The sequence below is a fragment of the Sordaria macrospora genome, chromosome 7, assembly GCF_033870435.1.
Source record: "Sordaria macrospora chromosome 7, complete sequence".
NCBI lineage: Eukaryota > Fungi > Ascomycota > Sordariomycetes > Sordariales > Sordariaceae > Sordaria > Sordaria macrospora.
The window spans coordinates 2,557,480-2,573,934 of record NC_089377.1 but is presented as its reverse complement, the minus strand read 5'-3'; the positions used below and the strand labels follow the sequence as shown (position 1 = coordinate 2,573,934).

The window sequence follows — 16,455 nt, the reverse complement described above, 5'->3', positions numbered from 1 at the left end:
ACAAGGGGTGCCGGTGAGCAAAACTTACGGAACATTGCCCTCATCCGACTCGAGATGAGTATAATTCTCGATCATCAAATGTTTGCAAACATGGGTTGTTGTTGAGATACGGTCCAGTGTCACGAAACGGGATCCGGGGGTCGATTTCCGGGGCTAGTCGCTACCACAATAGCCGGCGCCACGACGAATGGCTTATGCCTCGGCAGTTCGTCCCGTACCAGTCGGCGGGGCTCAGTAATTAACCTAAACCCCACGATCGACATCCCCGGATTTTGGTCAACACTTCCTTATTTTGATCTCTTTGTGAACCCCATTTGATCGTGATACCCCGAATTTCCTCAGCCTGACTCGTCAGCTTCGGAGTCCTGCCCAAGGTTGTTTGTTTACTCATCCGATTGACACCCTCGATACCTTACACACGCTCAAAGCACACAACATAAGGGACCACTTGAGGTGCCACAAGACGACTGTCTCGTAGCAACTTATACACAAACATCAGAGCTACAACAACGACAAGCAGTAGGAAGAAACGACACTCTTGTCTTCAGCCACCGCCACAATGGCATCCTCCTTCATCATCAAGGAGCACAAAGTCGAGGGTCAACACATCCGTGACTATGCCCATGCCACCGCCAACTCCCAAGAAGAGATCCTATATCTCTCTGTAAAGCAATACATTCCCAAGAGCAACCCGAATCCTCAACCAGGCGACCTGACCATTATCGGCGCTCACGCCAATGGCTTCGTCAAGGTCAGTTAATCTCACCAACACTTATGTTTATGAGACACTAACACCCCCTTCATAGGAACTCTACGAGCCCCTCTGGGAAGACCTGGTCCTCGCCCTCTCCACCCGCGGCATCAAAATCCGCTCCATCTTCATCGCCGACGCCGCCTGGCAAGGCCAGTCCGGTCTGATCAACGAATCCTCTCTCGGCAACGACCCATCCTGGTACGACCACGCGCGCGACCTGTTGTGCGTCGTCAACGCTTTGCGGCGGGAGATGCCTCGCCCGCTTGTCGGAGTCGGCCACTCCTTCGGCGGCAACACCATCGTCACCCTCTCCCTCCTGCACCCTCGCCTGTTTTCCTCCCTCGTCCTTTTGGATCCAGTCATCTCCAAATTCACCAAGCGCGGTCCCACCTACGGCTTCATGCCTATGAAGCAGTCAGCCTACAGGCGGGACGTGTGGCCATCGCGCAAAGTGGCGGCGGAGGGATTCAAAAAGAACAAGTTTTACCAGACCTGGGATAAGCGGTGTTTAGACGTGATGATTGAACATGGGTTGCGCCCGGTTTCTTCATCGTCTGAAGAAGTTACACTCACGACGACAAAACACATGGAATGCTTCACTTACTACCGCCCCAAGAAGCAGATCGGGGCAGCGGACCAGGATCTGCCGACGCCGGACCTGCCCGAGAATGAGGCTGTTGACCCGCAATTCCCGTTCTATCGCGCCGAGGGCACCATGACTACCAACTTCTTGCCGCACCTACGCCCCGGCGTGTTGTGGGTGTTTGGGTCCAAGTCCGATGTCTGCCCTCCCGAGACGCGCGAGGAGAAGCTGGAGCTTACGGGTACAGGATGGAACGGCAGTGGTGGAGCGAAGGCGGGCAGGGTGGAGGTGCGGACAGTAGAAGGGTTCGGGCATTTGGTGCCGATGGAGGCGACGACTCGGTGCGCTGAGGAGGCGGCCGAGTTTATTGCGAAGGACTTGGAGAAGGTGTGGAGGAAGGAGGATGAGGAGTTCAGGAAGGTGTGGAAGGGAAGGGAGGGGACGGAGAAGAGGGTGCTTAGCAAGGAGTTTCTGGAGTTGATGGGGCCGCCGCCGGGGAGGAACAAGAAGTCAGCAGGAAAGGAGGGGGCTAAGTTGTGAGTTTTTGGTAAAGGTGAATTCTTGGTGTGTTATTTGGTTTCTTGGTGGTGACCCGAATGGTTGTTTAACATGAGCTTCATGAACGCGGTTGTCAGCATTTCGTCCGATCTAGAAGATTAAGCGCTGTTTCGCCCTTAGATACGCTTTGGTACAGCGAGTCTTGCAATTTATTACCGCTATACACTTCGCTACATTGCATGCATTTCTTCCATTACACATTCGCTATGCATCCGTGACCTTTGTCAACGACCAACAGCCATAGCCGCTCCAAAGAGTCATGCAAATTAGACTGCCAGGGGTATGGAATTTACCATTCATTCAGTATATTTGTATTTGACACGGACAATGTTCATTTGACCACCCACTCTTTCCCATCATGTCGGCTCCCTCCGGGCGAACACTGTCCGCCCAAACTCCAACGGCCACTCTATCAGCTCGGCATACTCAGCTGTTTTCGGTATCCGCCTAGCGACCTCGTTCAGCCAGGCGAAGCAGACCTTTCGACGAAAGATGAAGCGCGACCGGAAGGTGCCCAGACTTAGATCGCCTAGAGCAAATTCCATGAGAAAGAAGTGCAGGAGAAGGATCTGGGCCCGGTAATTTGCAAGGTCAGTGTGAGAGGCAAATCGGCGTTTGCTGCGTTGATTATGAGCGAGTAAAGGTTTGTTAGTTCTTGGAAGGCTGCACGATATTCAGTCTGTCAGTTTCACAGCTCGGTTGAAAGCCGCATGAGAAGAAAAAGAGAAGGGAGCAAAGGAGGATGATGGCAAGAACTGAGAAAAAAAAAAGAAAGAAAAAAAAAAACCCCTAACCTTGAGCCGGCGAAACCCTACCCTTCCTTGCAGCACCTTGCAATCCCTCTAATATCCTCATCTGCAAGTCCTCCTTCTCTTCTCCCTCCATCACAACAGTCCTACCCACCCTAAGCCTCCCCAAACTCTCCAAAAACCCCTCAACCAACCTCTCCTGTTCCGGCTTCAACACAAACCCCTTCCTCTCCACCTCCGCCTTTGTCTTGGCCGTCATCTTCTTCATGCTATCCGAATACCCCTGTTTCGCCAAATCCTGGAAATTTGAATTCTCGCCCGCATCAGCGATGACGCTGCATAGCCTGATCATGGACAAGAACTCGGTCATGCCGTCTGGTAAACAAGACGCCTGGAAGGCGAGAATCAAGATGGAAGCAAAGCGGGCGTCGCCTTAGGCTGGCGAGGAGCAGGGGGTGCTTAGGGATGCGTTGAGGAGGGAGATGGATTTGATTCGGTGGGAGAGGGCGGCTTGAGAGGAGTTGGGTGGGGAGGAGAAGAGAGAGGACGAGGAGGACTCGTTGGTGGAGAGGAGGGAGAGGTGAGAGGCGGCTAGACCGAGCATGGCGTGGGTTAGATATGAGTAATGTGACATTGACGGATGTTAGACTGAGCGTACAATGAGATTCAGGAAACAAGCTTACACCATGGGATAAAGCCGCCACGTTATTCCAGACACTGTCCGCTTGCACGGGGAGAGGCGGGTAAGCGGCGACTAGGAAGTGGTGGAAGAAACGGAGGTTTTCCATGGTGAACGTAGGGGTCAACGAAGGGGAAGTTGTAGGAGAGGGAGCTGTTGATAGCACCATTGCTGCTGCTGTTGGAGGATCATCTCGTCGAGAAGCTCGAGGTCCTCCTGGTCCCGATCTAGTGACTAAACGTGATAGAGCAGAAGGGTTGGGCGGCTCGGGATATTCGCAAACAAGGCCTATACGGGTGCAGTTGTCGCACTCGGGCAGTTTCTCGGAACACTTCACTTTCCGGCGTTTGCAGGTGTAGCAACCACGTCGGGATTTGATGTGGCCCTTTCGTGGGACGGGTTTGTTGCGTCGAGTGGTGACAGTTCTTGAAACGGTAGTATCCGAACTCGTCCCGAAACCGGTACCGAAACTAGAACCGGTCATGGAGGCCGGAGTTTGTGTATACTCATTATTGTGCAAATAGAGACCGGAAGATGGTGGTGTGAGAAACTGATTCTCAAGGGTATCGAAGCTAAGTGTATCCTCAGGGGGTATGAATCCTTCTGGTGTGGTGTTTCCAAAGTCCATCATGCGGTGTCTTTCGAGTGAGAACGCCTAAAGGTACGTAGTGATTCTCAACAAAAGCAGTCAAGCAACCATCAACAAAACTGAAGACGTTGTTGTTGGAATAAAGTAAGCCATGGTCTCGTGACGGTGTGAAGGCAGTCATATTGCGCCGTAGATGATGAAGTTAGTCACAAGCAGTAGGCTGTGTCTATTGCTTGTCTATCCAATCAACAAGCGGACCATAATTCATGGATTGTCTGTTGCTGAGTTAGTCCAGGCTGGGCAACGTTAACCGAATTAAAGCCACTTCCGTAAGCAAGCCACGAAACGAGGAGGGTTGCAACGAGCCGCATTTGGAGGTGTGAAGCTGACGTTAACGGTGTACGTGTAGGGCAGGATGTTAACGACATCAAAGAGATGTCCAATTGGAGGTCAAAGGTGGTTGTGTTCTAGGCAGAGGATCGTCTTGCAATCCGGATAGCTGGTGAATGGTGCTGATCAGTCTGAGAACTCTCAACAAAAAGCGGCGACAGTGTTCTTGAAAATATGAAGAGCAAACAAATCGATGTGATTTAGTTGAATAGGAGCCCAAAGAGTCCGAGCTTTCATCCGATATGTCCAAATAACTTCTCTTTACCTAGCACGCCGTGTTCCATTCAGATATGCTCCGTCGGTCCTCAACACGGAATTTTGAAGCACCAGATGCCTCCGCTTTGCGCTCGTCGTCTCTCTTTTAAGAAGGAATGAAAGAAGTCAAAGTGGATGTTCTAAGTTGAAGATGCCTCGGCAGCTCGGAATGGAACAAGAAGCGTTGGGTCTTTGAACGAATTTAAAGTTATAGGACCCCTGTTGGTCTGTTAGTGCCAAGCCGTTGAAAGCCCCGTTTTAGCGGTACCCCGTTGACAATTTCAAGCTCGTGACAATCCCGTCCGCATTGTCCGCTGTGGAGCCCCACTGGAAGCCCCGGAGCCTCTGAGGGAGCTCTTGCATGCAAAAGCGACGTCACACGTCGCCGCGGGGCATAAAGTGGAAGGTGACGAGGTCAAGGGCCAGAAAGTGAGACTCGACAATCTTGTACACTATGATCGACCGCTGGGAATCTCGGAATTCCATTTCCACTACAACATGATGAGAGACGGTGATACGGAGTACCTACAGTAAATGCCATTGTTGCCTTGAATCTCGGCATGTTCCACAACTTTTGCTGTCATTGAGGTCATCTGTACAACCTTTACCCATTTCCTCTTCGTTAACAACAAGACCCTGACGGGCGGGACTGGCAGTGCCCACTCAACGTCCTCTCCACTCCGTAATTCAAGTTATTGTGAAACTCCGGTCAACTTCTACCTTCTCTTCCCGTTCTCTCCGTTGTTATACAAAGACACGAAGTCTGACCATCCACGCCAGCCGAAGCACTCCCTTCTTACACACCACCTTATCCTAATTCGAAGCAATCAATACCATTTACAATCGCAGCTTTTAATTCATCCCCAACAAAGCCGTCCAACTCCGTGTCTGACTGCGTCACCAAACCCGAATCTTACACGCCTGACAACCAACGCTACCCAAAACTCAACCAAACGACAGTCCTCGAGCGGCTCCCGGTTCCGCCAAATTGACACTTCGACAAGCCTCGGCCCAACCAGACCCGACTTAGCTCTATAATATTCTCACTCGGCACCTACCTTCTCTAGGCCGGACTACTCGACTTCAAGAGACCCTCTCACAACCTGACGACCATGTCGAACGCAGGCCCCGGAAACGTGCCTTTGCACTTCGTTCAGAAACCTCCCTTTACCGTCGAGGATCCCAATGCCCAACCCATTCCAGGCGAGACCATCCCCCGCCGACACCCCAAGGCTAAGAATGGCCTCATCACTCGTCCTGCCCCCGGAGTCAACACCACCCTAGACCTTCTCACTAGAACCGTCGAGCTCTACGGTGATGAGTGCGCCATAGGAAGCCGCAACCTGATCAAGCTTCACAAGGACATCAAGAAGGTTCCCAAGGTCGTTGACGGCGAGACCGTCATGCTGGACAAGGAATGGCAATACTTTGAGCTTACTCCGTACTCGTACATCACCTACGGCGAATACTTTACCATTGTGAAGCAGATAGGCGCTGGTCTTCGCAAGCTCGGCTTGGAACCCATGGACAGGTTGCACTTCTTTGCTACCACAAGGTACTTTCAATCATCCATCCCTTCTTAGGTTTGGACATTGCTAACGGCACTTTGTCTGTGTACTACAGCCCCCAATGGCTCGGCATGTCGCATGCTGCATCGTCCCAGTCCCTCACCATCGTTACCGCCTACGACACCCTCGGCGAGAGCGGCGTCGAACACTCCCTTGTCCAGAGCAAGGCGGGCGCCATGTTCACCGATCCTCACCTCCTCAAGACAGCCACGAACCCGCTCAAGAAGGCCACATCCGTCAAGATCGTCATCTACAACAACCATACCACGCAGCCCGTATCTCAAGACAAGATCAATGCCTTCAAGGCCGAACACCCGGACCTCACCGTCCTCTCTTTCGAAGAGCTCCGCGCTCTCGGCGAAGAAAACCCCGTCCCACTCACACCTCCTAGTCCCGAGGATACCTACTGCATCATGTACACCTCGGGCAGCACCGGCCCGCCGAAGGGTGTTCCCGTCACCCACGCCGGCTTTGTCGCCGCCGTAGCCGGTCTCTTCGCCGTCATGGAGGAATCCGTTACCCACCGCGACCGAGTTCTCGCGTACCTCCCGCTCGCCCACATCTTCGAGCTCGTCCTCGAGAACCTCGCTGTCTTCGTTGGCGGAACCCTCGGGTACTCTAACCCGCGTACCCTTTCCGACACCAGCATGCGCAACTGCCCGGGCGACATGCGCGCCTTCAAGCCCACCGTCATGGTTGGCGTGCCACAGGTGTGGGAAACCGTCAAGAAGGGAGTCGAGGCCAAGGTCAACAGCGCCGGTGCCCTGACCAAGGCCCTATTCTGGGGCGCCTACAACATCAAGTCCTTCCTAGTCTCCAACAACTTGCCGGGTAAGACCATCTTCGACGACCTCGTCTTCGGTCAGGTCCGCACCATGACGGGCGGCGACCTGCGCTTCATCGTCAACGGCGCCAGCGGCATCGCCGCCTCAACGCAACACTTCATGTCCATGGTGGTAGCGCCCATGCTGAACGGCTACGGCCTGACGGAAACCTGCGGCAATGGCGCCCTCGGCTCCCCCATGCAATGGACCTCCACCGCCATCGGTGCCACCCCCGCCGCCGTCGAAATGAAGCTCGTCTCCATCCCCGAACTCAACTACCACACCCACACTACTCCTCCCCAAGGAGAAATCCTCTTCCGCGGCGCCTGCGTCGTCAAGGAGTACTACGAAAATCCGGAAGAAACAGCCAAGGCCATCACGCCCGACGGCTGGTTCAAAACCGGCGACATTGGCGAGATCGACGAGAACGGCCATATACGGGTGATCGACCGCGTCAAGAACCTCGTCAAGCTCCAGGGCGGTGAGTACATTGCTCTGGAGAAACTAGAGGCTGTGTATCGGGGTGCCGTGTTTGTGCACAACATCATGGTGCACGGTGACAGCGGGAATCCCAGGCCAATTGCGGTGGTCGTGCCTAACGAGAAGGCGTTGACGGAGAAGGCGCAGGAGTTGGGGGTTAGCACAGAGGCGCCTGAGATGCATAGGAGCAGGAAGTTGAGGGATGCGGTCCTCAAGGAGTTGCAGAGTGTCGGGAGGGGCGCGGGACTGAGTGGGATGGAGACGGTGGCGGGTGTGGTGTTGGTTGATGATGAGTGGACGCCTGTTAATGTGAGTGCTCATCTCCCCTCCTTTCCCTGATGGAGATAGAGAATTATGTGATGATGATGGTTATGCTAACGGATTTTGATGGCAGGGTCTGGTTACGGCTACGCAAAAAGTCAACAGGCGGGCGGTGAAGGAGAAGTATAAGAAGGAGATTCAGGCTTGTTTGGATGGGAAATAAACGGGCCACAACTAACTTGCTGTTGTGTAAGAAGGGCCGGGCCACATTGGACGTGAAAAGGGGTAATTGTAATGATAAGTAACCCGCAAGGCAAGTGGAGAAATAGGCGTCGTCACTCTTCCTAAGCACCATGGTCAGGATAAGCGGATGGGACAAATTACTTAGCATTGTTATTCATCATTCATAGAAGGGAAGGGAAGGAGCTGGGTGGGATAGGATGGCCTACATTGTCAAGCCAGTATCGGTAGTTTTGTATTTTCAATTGTGTAAATTACATTTCACATCACCATTCGCCTGGAATTTTGTTCAATCATCGGTGTTTGAGACTGTCTTGTATTGTATTTGTTGAACACAACGAAACGGGGGTATTTTGCGTGCCTATCGTTAAAAATAAAACTAAAACCAACGTCGGCGGTTTTGGCCGAAAAGAAGAAAGATGTATGCAACAAAGTGTGTGTGTGTGTGTGTGTGGGTATGAGTTATTCATCGATGACTACCGCCAAGACATCATACTATTAAAGAAGTATTGCCTGGCTCTTTAGACAGTTGGGTTGGGTGTAGGCTAGCTTAGACCGGTCAAGGTAACACTACCACCTGCTACCACCGCCGTAACCACTGCCGTCATAGTCATAATCTCCTCCTCCTCCTCCTCCTTGTCCTCCTTGTCCTCCATATTGTCCTTGTCCTCCATATCCGCCGTTTCCTCCGTTGCCCCCATTGCCGCGGGGCATTTGCCTCATAAGGTTGTCCCCTCGTTCAATATCCTCGTTCCATCCGTTATTGTTGTTGTTATTTCTACCGGCATTGTTATTGATAGCATTATTGGTGGTGTTGTTGTAGTTATTAACGTTGTTGTTGTAATTGTTGTAGCTCGGTTGATAGCTCGATTGGTAGCTCGGTTGGCTGAAATAGTCCTCCTCGTCCTGCTCTCGGTGCTGCAGCATGTACTGCTGTTGTTGTTGCCTTTGCTGAGGTTGCTGCTGTTGTTGCACCTGCTGGAGGAAAGGAGGAGCAGTAGCCGTCCTTGCTATCGGCCTTACACCATCATAGTTATCGTTGTTGTTGTTGCTGTCTAGAGCAATGGGGGCTGTGTTGGTCCGCATGAAGGTGTTGCCAAAGGTGGTGGGACCGAAGTAATCTTCAACATCACTGTTGTCGACCTCGCGATCGGAAGAAGCACCGCCTCTCTGTTGGCGTTGGGAGAGAGCACGGTTGATGCCGAAATAATCGTCTTCGTCGTCATCCTGCTGCTGAGAAGTGGCCCGGCTCTGGCTGCTCCCTGGTCTGGCATCGTTATCGTTGCTGCTACCGAGATAATCCCTGGAAGGAGCAGCAGCGTTGCTTGCTTGTCGGATGAGGGTGTTGTTGGCAAAGTAGTCCTCGCGGCTGGCGGGAGTCTGGGTGGGGGCGACTCTATCGCTGCTGGCTTGCCTGGCATGAGCAGCAGTAGTGCTGTTGTCCTCCAGATCCCGGCGAGAAGCAGTGGACGCAACACTGCCAACACTGTCTTGCCTTTGGTGAGGATCACTGCTGCCGACTGAAGAAGCTATGCTTCCCTTCCTGCTGCTGCTTCTGCTCTTAGTGCCAGAGTCAACAGCCCTGGAAACACTATCAGCGCTTCCTTGCCTAGAGTGCGCCCCACTGCTCTTGGCTTCCTGGTTAGCAGCAGCACTACCTTGGCTGCTTACGCTCCCATTTCTCGGCTTGGGAGCAGCATCCGTCTTCCTTGAGCTAGGTGAGCCGTCCATCATGTACTCGAGATAATCTGATGTGACACTTCCTGCTCTGGCCGAGGGGTGCTGTTCACTCGGGGTTTTGACCGGTAATTCGGCTGGTAGTTCAGCCACACTAGTCAGAGAACTCTTACTAGGGTTCTGCTGATGGCGATATTGTGGTTGCCCCTCCGGCGGCGCAGTCATGTTCCTTTGGGGAATATACGGTTGGTATCCGGGTTGCGTTTGTGGCGGTGGAGCACTTCCCAGCCTTGGTGGCATCTGTGAGTTGTTCTGCGTAGGATACCCATAGCTGTCGTGTCCGTAGTTGTCATGGCCGGTGGCATCATACCCATATCCTGGTTGTCCGTAGCTGTCCTGTCCATAAATATCCTGGCCATAACCACCACCGTAGCCATCACGATCGTACCCATTCGACATATGGTCACCGAGGCCACCATAGGGATTGTTGGTTTGAGATACTTGGCTACCGCTCGAGAAGTTGTCGTGTTGATTCTGATTTCCGAGGTTACCAGTATACGTATGTCCGATCGGTGTCGGCTCGACACCCCTGTAGTTATTGTTAGGATAGCTCATCGGAGGAGCAGTCGGCGCCCTGGCAGGGGGCTGGAAGACGGGCTGGTTCGAGTAAGGCGCAGGACTAGCAGTATAATCGCGTCCGAACGAAGAATTTGGCTGTTGCATTGCAGGTCCGAAATCGTTCCTCGGAGGGACTGTTCCAACCCTAGGAGGAGGTGGTTGTTGCATGCCAGGTCCAAAGTTGTTTTGAGGTGGAACTGTTCCAGCCCTAGGGGGCTGATAGTTCGCTTGGGACTGGGATCCAGCGCTCGGGTTAGACAGCCCAGTCGCAGCCCGAGTAAGAGGACGAGGCTGATTCGGCTGAAGCTGCGGCTGAGGCCCAGGACCAATGTTAGACATGCCAGTCGCAGCTCTGGTGAGTGGCCGAGGCTGAAAGCTCGGTTGCTGCGAAGGCGCAGAACTGACGTTGGATAGGCCAGTGGCCGTTCTAGCAAGAGAGCGAGGCTGAAAGTCTGACTGAGGCGATCCCGTATCGTAGTTGGAAAGCCCAGTGGCGGCCCTCGCAAGAGGACGGGGTTCGAAGTTCGACTGCGACGCAAATCCATAGCTGTTTTTCGAGAGCATGGTTGCTGTTCTTGTCGGCGGGATATTGTTCATATCGATCTTGGGAACAGTAGGAACATCATTGGCGCGCTGTCTAGCGGGTTCGGCAGCTGCACCGATGAGTGACGTACTGGAGGTACCAGAGAATTGTGTCGCAAAAGTCCCTGCACGGGATGGCGGCATCGGTCGCTTTTCGATCGAACCAAGCTCGTAGCCTCCGGGGGTAGACGGTCGGGAGGTGCAGGCCGGAAGGGTGGCCATGGTATCTTGCCTGCTGAGCGATGGCATTTCGGGCAACTTCTCGGTTCTGCTTTCAATGCTAGCGCCAACATTTGGTAGTGTCGCCTTCATCGTCATCGGCCTATCTTCGCCCTTCTTCTTGGCGGCTTTCATCTGCGCCTTCTTCCTCTTTTCTTCCTCCTCAGCCATTGCCGCGTTGATCTTGGCCGACACAATTTGCTTCAAGCGCTTGTTGACCTTGCGCTCGCAGAACCCAGTCAAGCCGCCATCCGCCCGAGGGATGTAACACCACAGGAAGCAGACGAAGAAGACGGCGGAGAGCAGCAGTGACAGGAATGAAAAGATCCAGATGACCAGTGTAAAGCACATGCCGGATAGAGTAGCAGCTTGGCGGTAGTCGTTCTCGGCGAAAGCCTCGATCTTTCTGAAGAAATCCATTACCGAGTCTCCAAAGTCCTGGCCGTCTATCCTGAGTTCACTGGTGAAGAAGGAGTATAGACTGAATGCGTTCACAACCTGGCGAGGTCCAGAACATAGAAGAACACGGATCCATGCTGATAAGCACGTTGGTGAGTATAACTTGGGCCAAAGGCAACAGAGGGGGAAGTGTGGTAATGGAGACTTACATTGGAAATTAAAGTAGCAGAACAGAGCAATATACTCGACGCCCTTTTTACTCTCAGTCAAGGCAGCGAAAACCAGAAATCGCTTCCATCCTTTTCCGCCGAAAATGCGCAAACTCTCGAGTTTCGCGGCCAAGTGATCAAGGAATGACTCGGCGACACTTCCGGTGCGCATAGCCCGGTTGGCACGAATATGCTCGTATATGAGGTTGACAGCAGAAAGAATGATGCAAATGGTGAAGATCCATTTTGATACGTCGGGGGGAATGATCGAGGCCGATTGAACCTGGGAAGACCACTGCTGCTTGAAAGCCAAAAGTTGAACCATGGTGAAAATGTCGACAACGTAGACGGCGCACGAGATACAGATGGAAACCCATAGGTAGGCGTACGCTAGAGGGGTAAAGATCGATGTGGACTTGAAGTCATTGAGACTCTAGATGCCGGTTAGTGGGGCGCACAAGACCATTGGGTTTTGACTGAGAGAGACTCACGATAAAGTCCCATTTTTGTTCCGGTTGAACAGTCACCTTTCGGCGGAATAAGTCAAGAAACCCCATCTTGTCAAGAAGGTGAGGAGCAAGTAAAGCTGCCCAAAAGAATCCTAGATGGGCAAGGAAAGAAGAAATAAATAAAAAATAAGGTCAATCGACACAGTCGAGACCAATTGAGATGAACTCAAAAGAGTGTAGAAGGTAATGAGTGGAATGCTCCCGGACCCGCCGTCAGCACAAGTCGTTCCTCGTCCAGCGATGGTATCGACTGTGCCTACCTCTGTGAAGGGTTAAGACACTCGAGGTTTTCGTGACGTCGATGGAGGTGTCAACGACGACGACGAAGTTGGTGAGGGAAAGAAGAATACAGGATGATCGATGTAAGCAAAGAAGAAGCAGTTGGTTGGGTAAATGAGTGGGTCGTTTCCTTTGCTGTGTGGAGGAACCGTCAAGCCCTATTCCGGCTGGAGTCGCATTGCCGCAGATTCAGAAGGGTGATGGAAGCGCCGCCGAGGATTTGCGTGCGTTTGCCGAATCGGAATCGGGAGAGTCAGCCACCAGCATGCGGGCAGCAAACAAGCAAGTAAGTGATTCGAGGGTCCGTCTTGTTCGGCGATTGATTCGTTGACTTGTTGACTCGTTCGCGGGGTGCAGACTGCGGAGGGCGCGCGCCGAGGATGACGGGATGGGGCCAGCGATTGGCAAGGTGATGATGGGCAGTGATGGACACTGTTTGGGTGGCAGAGGCCGGATCGACAGGTCGAGTTTCGAGGGACTGGAAAGGACTGGAGAAGGGACCGTGGACCGACGCGGCCGGATTGACGTTTGATCGCCGGGTCAAAAGTGGGCTGGAGTGTTTGCGATGTCGCAAGTTGTGGTCGACCGGGTGCTATTGTGGTCGAAGCAGTTCAATTGGGAGACGGGATGAAAGTCTCAAATGAAGGACTTGGTTGGTTAACTTGACTGATGTTGTTGATTGCTATTGTAAAGCGACTCGCTGGCTTTGAGTCCAAGAGAGAGACGAAAATAAAATGAGAGAATAGGCAAATCCCTTCGCGCGTATCCAAATCCAAAAGACCTTCTACGATTGGAAAAAGAATTTGTTGAAGGAACGTGGTAAAGGAAATGCCAGGGGAGGGCGGACCAGAGCAGAAAACGACACACAAGTCCGAGCCAGAGATTGGTGAGAAGGAATGGAAGAGAGATGCCTCAGAGCAGAGAGAGTGGCCGAAGATGAGATTCTGCGAATGGACAAGCAAAGCAAGGGTCTCATTTCTGCAGTTCTTGGAGACGGGGGAATGCCCGGGTCAGTCGCCAGGAACGCCAGGTACCAAGGCGAAAGGGGCCAATGTGAGGCCAAGGCGGCGTCGAGGTGGACGCCAATGGCTTGGGTCTCAACCGACCCGTGGCCCCCAGCCAACCGTTCTTGCCAAAAAGCCCTGCATCGTCGAATTCCCATGGAACGACGCCATCAATTGGTGGAGCTGCCGGGCCATCCAGCTGTGGGGAAGCACGTTGCCATTAATGGGGTTACAGAATAGCTGCTCTGACCTGCCCGGAAGCAGTCAATATCCTGTATCGAGCCCTGGCTAGTGCAGGTACCAAATTCCTTCAAGCAGATATTAGTGATTGGCTCATGACACCCAAGACCTTTTCGAGCTTCCCCCCTGCGTATAAGCTCCGAAGTTGTGAAACGGCGTCACCTTCCAACCAAGTCATCTTGAGTTGAGGATGCACCGAATCCGGGTACAACCCAAGAACTCACGCCTGTACTGTAGCCACCCAGAACCGTGAACAGAGTTGAAACGCGGAGTGACGAGTTCTCAAACAGGAAATCAGCTCGAGCACACACACATGTCAAAACAAAAATTGGGTTGAGCCGACGATGAGAAAACGCCACACCTGTACGGACGGAAGCTCCCTCGATTCCTCCCGTGCGGCGCGTTCTGTAGTGGTATCTGATGCTGTTCTGTTCGCTGTCCTTTTGTTAAGACCTTCAACTTCCAAGTGGAATATCTACTTCTCATACCAGGTTGAATGATTGCCGCAGAAATTATCATGTCAGCTCTCTGATACAAACAAAGCAAAAGGGGTTCATCTATAAATCTCGAACATTGGGTGTAACGAGATACATTCTTCTGTTCAACAAGGGAATTGTCACTCCCTGTGGTTGTGGCTTGTCCCAGGTTCCTCAGTTCTTTGGCGTTGTTGGTTGTGCCGAAACCCAATGGCAAACAGCCACAAAGTCTTGGCCTTAACCGCGCGCTTCCTAATTCAAGATTGCCCACAGATCTGCCGCTATCCGATATAAAGTTTAAGCGCGACCATGTTGGCGCGAAGAAAACAAAATGATGACCATCCCATCGTCTTAGAGTACGGGGAAACTGGGTATGGTTTGGCATTAGGGTTCGGTTCGGCAAGTCGATACTGATGTTTGTTCGCACGGGCGTCAGACCGTCTTTGTAACACGGGTGTTGGAACATTGTCTTCAGTTCCGCTTGACCTTCAACAAGAAATCTCAACAATTGCAACTAAAGCATGGCTCAGTTTTCTTTCCACGCCGGGACAGGACCTGCCAGACTTTCTTTCACATGTTATTACAGACAGATGGTGTACACTAAGATTTCTTATACACTAGCCAGCTTCCTCTTCCCACCCCAGAAGCTTCGCTGGCTAAAACAAGCAAGCTCGGTTTGCGGGAGCGAAGCCAGCAACAGTCATGTTATATAAACTGGTTGCCTTTTTCTTTTCCCAGCCCAGCCCTCCCTGGCTTCGCCTCTCCGTTCCGTTTGTTTGTTTCTTGGGTTCAGCAACACACTTAAGCCCGCCCCTTGCTTCATCGTCGCTCTCCACCTCACCTCTTACCGCGCTGCATCTTTCCACCCTTGCCTCCGGGAAGGGCCTTGCCGCCGCGACCCGCCGTGACAGGCACGGCATGCATAGCCTCAGCAGCACCAGATTCCAGGTACTGCTTAAGGATATCAGCGCCATCCACCAAGGCGCCCTTGACAACCTTCTCGGCATCCTTCAAGAGGGCCTGCTGCCTGGCGGCTTCAAGCTCCTTTTTGCGCTCCTGCGTGAGGAGCCACTCCTTGGGGAAAGTGATCTTCTTGCTGAAAGTGTGGTGACGGGTATCGAGAGGGATGTCCTCAAAGGTGTCTGTGGGATCCTATAGTGAAAGCAAAAAAGGGTTCGGTTAGCAACGGTTCTTAGAAGAGTCGCATGGCAAAACAGATGAACAAAAAGAAAATCGTACCTTGGCAGCAACAATCATCTTCTCAATCAGATCGCCGAGATAGCGCTTGTTCTGGGCCTGGTGCTCAAACTTCTCGCAGCTCATCTTGATAATGTCCTTCTCAGGGTTGTACCGGGGTCCGGCCAGCTTCATAAGCTTGCGCTGCTGGACCTCGGTGAGGTCTCGGAGATCCTTGGGGCAGAACTCAACCACGACCTTCCTGTCGGCGGGGTGAAACTCGCCCATGTAGGTGGTGTAGCGGAAGCGCAGGACCTCCTCGCTCGTCGGCGGCACGAACGGCTTGGCGTACTTGGACAGCAGCGGCATCTCCCAGACGGCGATGCGCGCGTACTCGCGGAACTCGCGGTGCTCCTCCAGCTTGCCGTGGCCCAGACTCATAATGTCGTTCTCGTGGAAGTCGTCCTCGCCGTCCTCGTTGGTGATGAGGTCCATGTCCTTCTCCTCCTCGTACCAGAACGTTTGCCTCTTGGGCATGACCACCCTCCTTAGCGGCGCCGTCGCCTGCTCGATATCTCTGACCATGGTACCCCAGCTCCTCTTGAGGTCATCGGGCGTCTGCTCCCACGAGGTAAGGGCGCGCTGGTAGACCTCGCGCTCCGAGTCCTCAAGGTCGTCCGAGTTCAGCCTTTCGTTCAGGAACTCGCCGGGGCTGTAAGGGCGGGTGTACTCGAGCTTGGGAGGGTCTTCCTTCTTTAGTACGGGAACACCTTCACATCGTGTCGCGGTGGCGGAAAGGGCCCGGCGCTGGATGGCGGCGATCCGGAGACTGGATGTTTGTGTTTGGCGGCTGCATGTCCGGAGACCGAGCCGGAGCGCATTGGCGGAGGAAGCCATCCCGGGGGGTGTTGTCGGGTTGTTGTGTGTCCGGACGGAAGGAGGGGTGACCGTGAGGCTGCGTGGTGTGGTGTGGGAATTTGGCGCGCGCGGGGGAATCGGGATCGGAGCTCGATAGTGGAGGGCGACCGGGCGACAACTCGGGACGGGGGACACGGGCGCTCGGGAGCCGGACTTTCAGTCGCAATCGTGCCCAGAGCTATCCAAAAAATTTGGGCTCAGCCTCAACTGCGGGCGGGC

At 53.3% G+C, this 16,455-nt stretch overlaps 5 protein-coding genes across 5 annotated transcripts; 2 read left to right on the top strand and 3 right to left on the bottom strand.

Moving 5' to 3' along the window:
- The first annotated feature begins 68 nt into the window (after positions 1-68).
- On the top strand, positions 69-2,079 carry SMAC4_06342 (uncharacterized protein). The gene is made up of 2 exons (XM_003345893.2): positions 69-751; positions 807-2,079. The coding sequence occupies exons 1-2, from the start codon at positions 560-562 to the stop codon at positions 1,875-1,877; spliced, it is 1,263 nt and encodes a 420-aa protein (XP_003345941.1). The 5' UTR covers positions 69-559; the 3' UTR covers positions 1,878-2,079.
- Positions 2,080-2,219: 140 nt separating this feature from the next.
- On the bottom strand, positions 2,220-4,049 carry SMAC4_06344 (uncharacterized protein). Its single transcript, XM_066090436.1, has 3 exons — positions 3,303-4,049; positions 2,690-3,235; positions 2,220-2,558 (listed from the first exon to the last, which is right to left on the bottom strand). Exons 1-2 carry the CDS (start codon positions 3,952-3,954, stop codon positions 3,078-3,080), a joined length of 810 nt encoding a protein of 269 aa, XP_065947792.1. The 5' UTR covers positions 3,955-4,049; the 3' UTR covers positions 2,220-2,558; positions 2,690-3,077.
- Positions 4,050-4,870: 821 nt separating this feature from the next.
- On the top strand, positions 4,871-8,225 carry SMAC4_06345 (uncharacterized protein). Its single transcript, XM_066090437.1, has 3 exons — positions 4,871-6,112; positions 6,181-7,738; positions 7,824-8,225. The coding sequence occupies exons 1-3, from the start codon at positions 5,670-5,672 to the stop codon at positions 7,911-7,913; spliced, it is 2,091 nt and encodes a 696-aa protein (XP_065947791.1). The 5' UTR covers positions 4,871-5,669; the 3' UTR covers positions 7,914-8,225.
- Positions 8,226-8,347: 122 nt separating this feature from the next.
- Positions 8,348-12,191, bottom strand: SMAC4_06346 (uncharacterized protein; the record flags this gene model as incomplete). Its single annotated transcript, XM_003345897.2, has 3 exons — positions 8,348-11,562; positions 11,635-12,067; positions 12,126-12,191. The coding sequence occupies 3 exons, from the start codon at positions 12,189-12,191 to the stop codon at positions 8,501-8,503; spliced, it is 3,561 nt and encodes a 1,186-aa protein (XP_003345945.1). The 3' UTR covers positions 8,348-8,500.
- A 2,560-nt stretch (positions 12,192-14,751) lies between these two features.
- SMAC4_06347 (mitochondrial 37S ribosomal protein mS35) lies at positions 14,752-16,413 on the bottom strand. Its single transcript, XM_024655823.2, has 2 exons — positions 15,382-16,413; positions 14,752-15,294 (listed from the first exon to the last, which is right to left on the bottom strand). The coding sequence occupies exons 1-2, from the start codon at positions 16,213-16,215 to the stop codon at positions 14,980-14,982; spliced, it is 1,149 nt and encodes a 382-aa protein (XP_024511648.1). The 5' UTR covers positions 16,216-16,413; the 3' UTR covers positions 14,752-14,979.
- Between the last annotated feature and the right edge of the window lie 42 nt (positions 16,414-16,455).